This window comes from Aptenodytes forsteri, unplaced genomic scaffold (assembly GCF_000699145.1).
Source record: "Aptenodytes forsteri isolate BGI_AS27 unplaced genomic scaffold, ASM69914v1 Scaffold15, whole genome shotgun sequence".
Lineage (NCBI taxonomy): Eukaryota > Metazoa > Chordata > Aves > Sphenisciformes > Spheniscidae > Aptenodytes > Aptenodytes forsteri.
In genome coordinates, this window is record NW_008795129.1 from 24,430,727 (window position 1) to 24,443,818 (window position 13,092).

A 13,092-nucleotide genomic window follows, 5' to 3' on the forward strand; every position below is an offset into this window, starting at 1 on the left:
CACATACGCCTCTCAAAAAATGTAAAAGAAACCGTTACATCAGTGACGTTGAATCAGATCATGCCCAAAGAAACATCCAGGAATCATACTCTTCTCCTGTCGACGTGAGGCATTAATTTCTTCCTCCTGTTGGCCCTCCTCTTTCCCTGTATTTTGTGAGACAGGAGGACCCAAATATTTTTAGAGAGGGGTCTGTGCATGCTGGCCTCCTTACCTGCACCCCTGGCAGAACAGAAAAGCTTGAAATGCTGAAGGCTGCCCTACTTTGTCTATGGAAATTCATATATACCTGGAAATCTCTCTCAAAGGGGTTTTGAAAAAGTGCAAAAAGAGCAAAAAAGGAAAAGAGAAAAAAAAAGAAGAAAAAAGAAAGAAGGAAGAAAGAAAAAAAGGAAAAAAAGAGAGCCACATTAGATCAAAATTTATGTGGAAGTTCCTGCACGCAATTCCTGACTGAGATTTTTAAAGGAAACTAAGGTATGAACTCTTCACGAGAACAGGATGACTAATTTCTCTTTAGATCCTTAAAAATATTCCCACATTCAGTTCTTCATAAACGTTTATTGCTTTAAGACTACAGGGATGTAAAACCATGTCCCAGGACCTCAAAACACAAATCACTTGAGGCAGAGTGTGTGTGTGGGGAAACCGTCTTCTTGGACCTTCATGTACCTAAACTCCATGACCACAGCATGGCAAAGCTGCTAAACCTTAGGATTTTACCATGACTGTGACAGTATTATCAGGGGTGTGGTTTTGGTTTTGGTTTTGGTTTGTTTGTTTTTTTTAAACTTCTGACAGAGCAGAAAAACTTGAGGATATAAATCTTAAATATCACAACAAAAGAGGAGGTTCTTTTTAGAACCTCAAATACTTTCATTTTTTCAACTGTTGTGATTTTTTTCCAGTTTGTACTGACATGGACATGTATTGCCAGGACATGGGACATCCTCTTCCTGCTGTTATCTCCTTTCTGATACATCCACCAACCAGCTAAAATCCTAAGAGGGCAAACTCAGGGAAGGGACGATTACCTGAATGGACTACAATACAAACAGGTGCCAATAGCAGCAGCAATCTGACATATAGATAGTCTATCATATTAAAATATATCTGTTTTAGGGAAACAATAAGGTGTACCTCTTCCTTGTAGATGTGGAGCTTGTACTTTGGTGGGTCAGATGGGAAGGGTTGAGTGGATGTTCACTCAGATGCTGAAGATTAATTTATGTTTTACATAACTTTGGATATCTATAGACACAAATCTGCATTACAGAACTTGACCCCATTGCTCAATATTCATGATGAGGAATCAGTGACAGTTGTGCAGTGTGATTTGGGAGGACAAGCACAGGGACCCCTGCAACCACACACACATGGACAAGGAAATCGACTGCTAATGCTTCTAGGAATGAACCCCTGCAGATTACTGGAAAGGTCCGCAGCAGGTACATGGCCACTTTTGGTGGAGATCAGTCAAAAGCTGGGAAGCCAGTGCCCACTTTGGGAGGTAAGCGCTGTGCCCAGCCCCATGCCTGGCAGTGATGCGGATCAGGCTCCCAGACAGAGATTATGAGCAGAACTGAATTTTCTTTCTGAATACTTCATTTCCACATGCAACATAAAATAATGGACAATTCATCTGAGGAACTGTACTTCAGTGTACTCTGTATTTACTAACCCGCTAAAAATAAATACATGAAACAGTGAACACTATAAGCAAATTAAATAGCTGGCATCTTTCCCTATAGAATTTTGTGAAGGCAACACTGTTCCTCTCTCTACAAAGCCTTCAGGAGAAGTTGAGATCCTAGGAACTGAGTGTGTGCCAGAAAAATGCCACTAGATGCAAAAAGACAAATTCTAGAGACGCTGGATATACTGTCACATATCTGCTCTTATTCAAAGTCATTGGACACCTGGGACTGACCACCAAAGTGAAAATATCTAATAGAAAATTCATTAAAAGCAGGCTCAGCCTCAATTTTGACTTGAAAACTCATTTACAGTCCTCCCTGTGTTTCTGAAGCCAGAAAGCAATATCCACAAATGTTTCTGAAAAGCAGGAGAATCCTCTCAGTTTTGTCCTGGTATCTTTACATGTATTGTGAAAAGGAGACCAAACATCCTGGGTAATGATGGGGCATGTGACAACGCAAAGCAGAATTCAGTGCTTCTCCTTCGCTGCTATTGAAACACTGCTCACTCCTGTTAGAAACAAATTTTAAAAACCCAACAAACAAAAGCAAACTGAAACCTGCCCAAGCAGCAGATAGCAGAAACACGTGAGGAACAGTCAGGAGCTTTGCGAGCAAAGCCTGGGTCCAGCTGGACGCACCCGTACTTCGCCTGCCAACCTGCAAAACTATGGCTGTGAGGCCATTGCTCCTCAGGCACTAACGCTTCTGCGCCACGTGGGCTGGCATATGACTATCAGCGGGAGATTACAAGGTTTCCAGAAAACTGTTTTTATCTCTTGTCTCTCCCCTAATTATTTATTTTACAGCCCCAGATGATTACATTTTGCCTGTGTGTTCATTATCATTGCAATCGAGCTGACTCCAGCCCGCCCGCAGGAAGGAGGGAGTGCACATTCCTATTGTCTTCTGATAGCCAGCTCTCCTCCCTGACCTCTCTGCTGAGCGATGTTAAAATGAAATGCTGAAAACCTCATATTCTGCAGTACAAAGGGGGATTAAAACATAGTTCTGAAAATATAATATTCTACTGCTGCAATATATGTAGAAAGTGAAATCTAAAGCAGGGACTTCTTTATTAAATTTATTGCACTAGCAAGTATATTTCCCTCTCCATTATTGTTATATATTTAATTGGAAGGTACAGCTCTAGGGTTGCTCTGACAGACACTGAACAAGCAAAACCTTGTGTTAACTTGGTTCAAAGCTGTCAACTAATGCAGCTCTGGAAACTACCATTCTCAGGAAAACATTCACGCAGAGAAAACAGTACCTGCCCTACCCATCAGACTCTAATTATTTTGCATGCTATGTGAACAAGATTTGTAGTTCTGCAGTACATACAGAAATGTTAAACTTCCCCATATCTCAGTTTTCCCATGTGAGAAAGGGGATCATTCCCCCAGTCCTTCACACGTGCCAGGGCTGCAGGGCAAGGACAGAGCAGCACTGGCTCTCCTCACCCCACATGCTCCCCCAGCCCCAGGGTTTGGGCTGTGAATAAGACACAGTCCTCTCTTCTCTCCAGGGGACTTGGCACAGCCCCATTGCCCCACTGTTTTATGGGGCATGGGAAGAGAAGCAGCTCATGACATTCGGCCACAAGAAGGTCTCCAGTCTTTTTATCCTCTCCACTTCCAGCATATTTTATCAGCGTATAAATATCTTCTCTCATTGTTCCTTTCTTTTGGTGTATTTATGTAAGGAGAGGAAAAACAGATCAAGAAAGCAACAGTTTCTCTCCTGATGGAGCTGAACCCTTTCACTCCGACACACAGCTCCAAAACGACACAGCCAAAGGTAGCCGCAAGCACACAACCTTGACTACCATTGCTAATACCAACCTATGCTAATACTCACTCAATTATATAACAAATCTTGGTATCTCAGTGCCCACACTAAATATGCCAACCTTATACCACAAAGCTACAGCAAATACCTGTACCCTTAGAGCCAAGGATTGATACCATCATTACTGTAGCTGTGGTAGCTGAATCTTCACATTTCAGTGTGGTATAGACCATTTGACTGTTGCCATTACGAAAGGGAAAAATTGGTAATTCCATTAAAGTGAAACTTTTACTTCAGTTAAAGTGAAACCCCAATTGTCAGCTCACACTGAAATGCTGCAGTACAGCTGCCAGCTCCAGCATTTGCAGATAAAACAGTCAGGGGTCACAGTTTTTTGGCTAAGTTACAGCACAGAATTATAATAAGTATATTCTGAGAGGTCCCGTTTCTCTATTTGGTATTTGTTTGTTTAGATTTGTTTCCTCTATCTGTATTTCAAGCCATTGATTGTATATAAGCATGTCAATTCATTAGCAAATTTTGTCAGCTATTTTCTTTGGCACTAGAAATGGGTTGTTTCCCTGCTAAATTAATCCAGCTAGAATGTCATTTGCACACCAGTCAGCGCTCCTATTCAGAAAGATCAGGCAGAAAAGGAGAACTACTTCTTTTCTTTTAACCAAAAAAGAATACAAAAGATTTCTGAACACTAAAGCCTCATTGGAACAGGTCACATCAGTAGTATGCATGAAGATGCCTACTGCCTGCTTTTCAGACCGAGGGAATACTGCTGGAACCTCCTCTGTCCTGGAGCTAAGCTTTCAAAGTGACCTCCAATACTGGACCATTACCTCCCAATACATCCCTGGTACTGTGCCTCCATGTAGAAGTGGTAAACATGCAAGGGGGACAGTCAGAGATGCTCTAAACTTCTGGAGATCTCTGGGATCCTAGGGGATTTAAAGGATAAGATGGAGACTTATATCATGGCCTGGGGTGGATTTTGCTTCCTGATAAAATAGAAGAATTTTTACTGAGGGAATAAAAGACAGCAATCTAACCTCATATATTCCTTTTTTTATATTGCTTTGTTAAAGGCTGTGTTATAAACCTGACGAAAAAGATCATAAAGTTATGGGGAAATGAATAGTGAACTCTGCTTCTCTAAAATACTCTAGCGTTTCCTTTCCATTTCCATGTTCCTCTGGACACTGCCAATGGCCCGTCAGCCACAACCACACTGATCGTACCCTCACTGCTCCCTCTGCAAAGCTGGTCAACGAATTCCCACCAGAAGCAAACTGTCCAGGACACACCTGAGATCCTGCCGATGCTGATGTCCTTGGGGCAAAGCCATCCTACCTCCATACTTGCCCTCACATGCTCTCGACTTATCTCAGCTTTTTATCTTTATCTGCCTTAGACTCAGGTATATACAGGAGTCAGCATTGAAAAAGCTCTCTAACATCTGTTCAAAGTTACATTTCTTTGACATCCATAATTATGACCTTTGTCAGCAAATCATTTAAGCATGAAATTAATTTTGAAAATAAGTAATTCCACTGACTTTACCTGGATTGCTCATATGTTTAAAGTTAAAAGAACACTTAAGTACTTTGCTGTATACAGACCTATTTCTGACAGAGTGTAAAATGTTTCCAGTTGCAGAAAAACAGCCAGTAGTCACATACCGTTCCACTCTCCAACTCAGATTTAATCTTACAGGGGTTTTGTTTCATTTACACAATAGTAAGCCTACTTTCCTCTAAGACCCACATGCTGCAATTAACTTTAAAGGAATTTATATGTGCATACATTACTGTCCCTTGCACGACAGAAGTGCATCAGTATTATTGATGTAATGCACACCAGTACAGTCAGCTGCTCTGAAGGGTGGTTTATTTTGCAGCTGATCGATGATTTGCTGATTCTGGAAATCTCTCCATATGACAAGTGTTTCTAAAACAGTTAAGGTACTACAGAGCTTAAGGTTCTCAAGAGTGCAATCATATTTTGCAACTAAATCATAGTAAGAAATGTACTTGCAACATAAGCTCGCTAGCAGGTTTTCTATGATTGACAAATTGAATTCACGGCAAATAATTTTGTTTTTGCAATTACAAATGTGCAACGCCTGAAAATTAATCACTAAAGTATTTAATGAATAAGTACAAAAGTAAACTTAACAGCTGGAAACCATAGAGAAGATTTTAAAACCTACACTGTGCAGTTAGGTGCTAGTAACTCTTCCAGAAATAACTTACAACATCTTGCTCAACACATATGAACACATCTTGCTGAGTCTAAATATTAGAAAACACCAAACTGACATTAAATATTTCCATAGATAACAGATGCTTTAACACATCAGTCCCCACTTGGGGTTGCCTAATGCATCTGAATCATGTTTTGAAATATAACTCAAGGTTTGGAAAAATCTCTAAGGTTTTCAATAAATGGAGTTTAATGTCAAGACTACTCAAAGCAGCTGTTTCTACTAACCATGGAAAATCACATCCAGTTTTTTTTTGCATGACCCAATGCAGAAATTATGTAATTTAGGGGTCCCATCCACCTCCACCCCCACCCTTCTCCAAGGAATAACATGCTTTACATGAAACTACAGTAAAATAACAGCACACATATCAGAGCTTCATATGTGTTGTCACTTATTATTCAAGAAAAGATGTTTGTGTTTAGTGCTCTACTTCTACCTAAAGCATGCTGATTCAATGGCTACTCCAATGCTCAGCATCAGTGCTTTCAAGATATTTGAGCTGCATATTTCATGCCAACATCAGGAAGATGGAGCAGGCTGGAGGAGACAGGGTCTGTATGCACATCTGCTGGTCCTCTCTGCAGCCTTGGAGACTCATGGGCAGGAGCTGCAGCGTGGAAACATTGCTCCCTTCTCCAGGTATGCGATGACCTTCTCACACCTCTGGAGTCCATGATCTACCTTAGGTCCAATCTGGCCTGCTGCCACCAGCCCTTATTCCCCACCCTCTGCTCTGCAGAAATGCATTCTCTCATTTCTCTCCTGGACATTATTTTTCACTCCATGAACCTGCAGGACCCCCTGGAAGCAGCAATGCGTCCACACTGCTTGCTTCATGCCCTGAACACCTCACCTCTGCTGCCACTCGCCTCTCCATGCCAGTGACAACATGCCCGACGCCGTCATTACAGGCAGATGAAATGCAACCACCAATTTCCACAGACAAGCACAGAGGAGGCCTTGAGATTGTTTGCCCTGGGGCGCACAGATCAGTCGTGCAGACTGATGCACTGTGTTATTTACAGAAACAGGTAACAAATAGACCTACACACACACACCCCAAAGCAACTTCTGCACGGACTTGCAACACTCAGACCATTATTTCTTCTGAAAATCAAAGTCAGTAATACAGGAGAAAAGGGAGCAATGATTTTGCAAAACCATGACCAGCTTTTTCTGTGGTTTGGGATCTATGAACTGCCTCATGTGCTACGAATCCCAAACACAGGCAAGGCTAATTGTAGCATTTCACAATACTACCCAGAAGCTCCTGCTAAGATGAGGAACCTCATGTTGTTAACACCATACACAACTCTTCTAGAATGCAAATCTTCTGGTGGACACCCCACCATAGAGATAGGTAACTAGAAAATAATGATTGATAAATACTGTATTTCTTAAGAAGCAGATCTCAACACCTCCAAATGTGGTTAATCAGACAGATGCTCATAGAGTTAATTTACTGTACTTTCACGTCCTACTTTTAAAAGAGGTGGAGATTGCATCTTACAATTTTCTAAATCTGACTTTAGTACAGGTACAAGAGAGCTTGGTATGTTCAGCAAGGCTTGTATTAGCAGTTTTATGTTCTTTTAATCGCTGACATGGAATGTAAATAGTTTCCTCAATTGCTGCATACTTCCCATTCCTGAAGGAAGGCACACCCTTTGACAAAGATTAAGAGAATATAAAGTTAAATCCCTGTTTACTAAAGGAATTAAATCCTCCTCTAGTTACTGAAACAGAGCAACCTATGCATGGGGGATCTACATACCCTTCAAGGATAGGAAATGAACAACTAAGGAGCATTAAAAATAATGTAAAGAAAGCTCAAGATTTGGGCCTGATGTTGAATAATAAAGTGAACTGAATTTTATCACAGCTGGGTAATGTTAGGGTTCATCCAAATGACTGGAAATAAAAAGTATTTTGTGTTGGTTTACTACAGAGGAGTAAAGGGGTGCCCCGTCATTTTCCATTGAAGTTGTCCATCACCAGCCCAAGGCACCATGTACTGGGCCTCCCTTGGACATTTGCTTTCACATGCACATTCCTTCCTCTTAACACATAAAGCTGCACCACTTACTTCTATGGTCTCTCTACTACAGTAAAAAAAATACTTCTGCTGCTTTTATTTCACAGCAGGGAAACCTACAGAACACATAGAACCTTGCTAACATTTATCAAAAGTTTTCCCTAGGCTGAGAGTGATCTTTGGTTTTCCTTTTATAAGCAGCACGTAGTTGTCCTGAACTGGATTCCCACAATATATTCTTGAGATGCTCTTAGAGGAAAAGCAGTTGAACAGTTGAGAAGGTAGACTAAAACTTTGATGACTTTAGTTCTGCTTGTCATGGACTTCTGGAGAAATGACTTTATTTCTGTGTGGTTCTGTACCCCTTTGTGAAAAACCCTGCTGGGTTTCTGCCTGTGGGACCATCTCTACAGCAGCCCCTGGTATCCCTCTCTGAAAGCTTACGGACATGAGTGGGAGTTGTCAAGAGCACATGGAAGAAGGTGCAGTATTTACAGCCCACAAATAAGGGCTCAAGCTCAGCTTTGGTCATGGGCCTCGTGAACAGTACAAACATCCCATCATCAGCCCCTTGCCAACAAACCCAGAGAGCTCCCGTTTAAAAGTCCAGCAGGGGTTAAGCCCAAATCATCTTGCCTGAGCAGATGCCGATGGCCACTGCATGGAGGCAATCATGGTTGCAGGCAGCGTCAGGAGGGATGAGTCCTCCAAAAAAGGTTCAAAGACTGTAGGATTTTCCACATTACGGTAAATAAAAGGGCTTACCACAGGAAAGGAGGTCAAACCCAAATCAAATAAAAAGAATGATCAACAGGAAAACACTGAGAGGTAACGTCCATTTTCAGTCCCACATAAATGCAGACAACCATAGAGATTCTTGCTCTATAAGCAGTGTGCAAATACACACAATCCAAACTGGAACAAAACTCTCTTATTAGGGGCCTGTTCCATAAGAGACCAGTAGTAAACTTGGCCCCAGGTTACTTTTAAACCATCAATTTTAAAATTATAACCCTTCTCTGAGAACCTCCAGTACAAAGTGAACATGCAACAAGGGTACTTACTCGTTCCTCTCCAGACTGATGACTAGATGTTTACTTTCAGCTTGTATTACAAACTGCAGCAGTGCTGGGTGATTCTGAAAAAGGAAAACAGAGTTGGCTGAGTCCAAACCCAGAGCCCATCTGGGTCCTGCTTGGGAGGAACAAGCAGCTACAAAGAGAAGTGTTTGTGGTGTAGCAGCTCTTTAGCCACAGCTTAGTGCGAAGGAACATCGAACAAACATCGAGAGGCAGCATGGTGCTGTAGGATTTCACACCCAGGTCTTCAAAACACCCTGGTGCATCCTTAAGCAATTGCATCACTTCCAACTTTGCACATCAGAGACCATCTTGCCTGGGAAAATAAGCATAGTGATGCAGTACACATCAGTTCTGGGAGACATCTAATACAGTTCTGAACTTTCTCTTTTTCCTCCCCATATAATAGCAAAACTACATTAAACCCTAATATAATCTCTTATTAATGCTCAATCTTGCTGTACTATTTTTTGAAATGAGGTACAAGTAATCAGGTTTGGCCTTTGCATGACCATTTTCAGTTTAAGATATCCATGTTCAAAGCCATTACCTCCTGCATTATGAGCAGACCTGCAGTACAGTGATCCCAGTCAGCAGGGCAGCTCTAACAGAAATGCTTTTTCCCTTAAGCCTGAGTATGCTAAATATTCATATGTAGAACAGCACATGTGATCTAACACCATCATGGAAACTAAACATAAAGTACAGTCATACTGAACTATTTTTTTTCCTATAAACAGCTAAATATTTTAATATGTATTTTAAACTTTTCCTAAAGAATAATTAAGTTTTAGCTTAAAAAAAAAGAATTGATGTTGGAGCAATTAGAAATATGGTCAACAGTATTATCAAGTATCTCTGTGAGAACAATAGACAAAGTATTTGTACATATACAAGTATTTAAGAGAATTTTCTAAACAAGACATCAACAGCAGAGCACACTGAAATCCCAGTTGCACTCCAGCATGGAGCAAGGATCAGAACATCTGGATTGCATTTTCAGCACCATCACGACTGCGTGCAATCTTCATATTGCTGTTCCCCTGATTATAAAACAACTTCTTTTTCATCTCAATCATCCAAAGGTAAATCCACTATTTTTTTGGAAGCTGTGAAAGAGCATCAGAAAGGTCTGGTGATCCATTCACCCTCGGAGGCAGGAGGGAGCGGAGGCTCAAACACTTGTTTGCAGAAAGGGGCAGCGCACCTATACAGGCTCTTGAAACTGTACTTCAAACGAGAAAGCACAGTTTACAATGTGCTAGTTACTCTTAATCCAAAAGACTGAACTCATATATATTTTAAGACTGTTTACACTTAACTTACATTTCATTAAACAAACTTACTGGATTGCGAGACAGTATTTCCTTGTTTTGAAATTCCGACAGTAGCTCAATAAATCAGTTGTTCCTCTGTACACTCAATATGCTTTTCTGAAGATTTATGTCAGCCAATTGCAGTACTGAAGCAGGATAATTTTAGGGTTATAGTATTTAATTGATTTATTGAGAAATGTGTCTGAATTTGTGATTGCTACAGTGGTGCCTTGATGGAGCCCCGGCTGTGTGACAGTCAGAGCACCCCGTCCATGAAATGCAATGATTTTTAAATTATTTGGAAAATTGTAGATGTTTATTAAGAAGTGAAATTATGAGGAGGCTGTCGTAGACTAAACAAAATTGTAATTTTGTTATAATAAAAAATAGCTGACAACTCCCCAGTGCTCTCAGACATTATTAAGCACAGATTGTGACTGAGATACCATTGCTTTCTTCTAAGTGTCCTGCCCCACCGCTTGTGCAAATTCAAACATGTTTTCCCTCTCCCCATGCAAAACAGCAACAATATTGAAATTCTGCATCTATGTGAACTTTGCAGAAACTAGATCCCACTAGAATGCTAAATAAATGCTTCAGACTATCCTTGGCATCCAGCAAACACATGGGAGTCATTTATTGGCATGAATATTTAGAAGTAGTGTTGATTACCACTTTAATATCAGTGCATTGGTTCCAAACCCTGTAAGATATACATACTATTGAGTTTTGAGAGAGTAAAATACAATTAATTACAATATAACACAGTAAATAATTAAGATACTGCAGTAGCACAAATGGATTCTTTTCAGCTAAAGGCCCGCTGTTAATATGTAAATGATAACTATGTTTATTCATTAGTTCACAGTGGTACTCATTTGACAGTCACTTGATGTCAGTAAGTTGTAAAGTTAAAAAAGCAGCTGCAGAATAAAACAGACTGTTACAAGACAAAAACATCTCTCAGAGAATTCCTAAAGCTGAAACTTATTATCGAGCACAATAATGTCCCCAGTTAGGATGCTGGACTGCTTTGCATGAGACCCAGGTTCAGATTCCTGCTTTACCATAGATTTTTCTTTCAAACAAATGGCTCACTTCCTTGTTTGCCATCTGGGAAGAGATGAAACTATACTTTTTCTTATTCTGAATGGCAGTCATAAGCATAAATACGGTAAAAATTACACACTGCTCAGGTGGTATGGTGACTTGAAACACAGAAGCACTTAAAATGATACATTTCTAATGTGAAAGAAAAATAAATATCATTTAGAAAGGGCGTTTTAGGTTTGTGGGTTTTTTCCCCCCCTTTTTTAATGTATACACTTGTGAAACGAACTCAGATCTTTTACTTTACTTTTTTTTGCAGTGGTGGTGGAGTGTCCCCTGAAGTATTTGTACGGTTCTGCTACAAGACCTGAAAAGCTCATTTTGAATCTCATGAAGCACCATGATACTCTCCCCTTACAATCAATATTTTCAAAACTGAGTAGCAAGATGAAATGGGAATTACTAAGAATACAGATATTAGATTGCTGTTTTATATTTTCTGTTTAAAATAATCAAAAAAACACATTGTGAGGGCACATACTCTTCTGCTCAGAACATTTCAGAAAGAACCACTTGTTATAAGCCTTTTTTAAGAGCCACAAAAAATAATTTCCATGCTGATACCACAACTTATTCCCACATTGATCCCTTTAAAATTATCAAATGTGAAAGTAAAGTGAACCTTACAAGAGTAGCATTATTTAAACCATAATAAATAATTTTGTATTGTTCTACCTTCTTTTCTCTACAGACTTATGTTTTCTAGTTCTTTCTACTCTTAAACTATGATTTGCTGCTTTCTTTTTGGCAGTGTTTTTTGCGGCATAAGAGAAGATTTCATCAATGCACACGAACTGTTCCCTGATATCCTAAGAGGCAGAACTGACTTCAGGATGATTGAAGTAGTACTCTCCATAACTCTCCCCTCTTATTTAAAGGATTTACTTTCAAAATCTACATCAAATTGTATCAGCAGAAAAGGCAAAATATTTCCCCCATTACTTTACTCCTTGCTTGTTTGCTTGCTGAGGGATGTTGGTTTGAACTGGCATTAGTGAAACTTAATATTCTGAAGGAAATTAGTGAAACAGTAAGTTAAGGCCAAGCAAGAATTCCCTCTGATAAAGCAGATAAAAAAATGAATAAAGCACTACTTGAACAACTGGAAGTTGGTGAAACAGTAGCCTATTTCTGAGTCAGAGAAGTTCTCTTGTTTTCTTACAATGGAATTAAAATTACTATGCACTAGTAAGACTAGTTAAATTAGTGCATGTTTTTTAAGTACTATTAATTTTTTCCCCTTTTAAATCACATTGACCTCCAGATCTTGACATAGAAAAAGAAAAGAAAGGATGGTTTGGGGATTAAGGGCTTCCCCTGTGAACCTGGAGATGGTGTTGGGAGCCCAGCTCTGCCACAGACTTGTGTCTTGGCTGGGACAACTGTATTTCATTGTGGGAAACAGCAAAACCCTCCAGCTGAGTCAACCTGTTACACCTCAACTCTTTTTGTGCTTCACTTACCATTTCTACCTCTCTCCTCCAACTTGCCTCTACAAAATGGATATGGCAATAGTTTTCATCTTCCTTTGTCTACTTAGCACGTAAAATGTTTTAAAGGCATGCTTCCTAAACACAGAGGTGAGCAAATAGGCAGGCATCAACGCATTACAAGAACAGTGGCTCAAAAGTAGCAATAACACTTTTCTTCCTTTAGTTGCTCGTGTTTTATCACATCACCATGAATACCAAGACAGAGTCTCAGTAGCAGATTTTGAACTCCTCATCCTTTCAGGGACTACTTAATAATAATAATAATAATAATAATAATAATAATAATAATAATA

General features: G+C 39.9%; 1 protein-coding gene across 2 annotated transcripts in view; it reads right to left on the reverse strand.

Annotated features, from left to right (window-relative positions):
* The window catches only part of ADAM12 (ADAM metallopeptidase domain 12), a 190,167-nt gene that overhangs the window by 130,812 nt on the left and 46,263 nt on the right, over positions 1-13,092 (reverse strand). For both annotated transcript variants that reach the window (XM_009277960.1, XM_009277959.1), the window contains exon 3: positions 8,866-8,939. In XM_009277960.1, the coding sequence (XP_009276235.1) occupies positions 8,866-8,939 (74 nt within the window). The remainder of the gene's footprint in view (positions 1-8,865; positions 8,940-13,092) is intronic.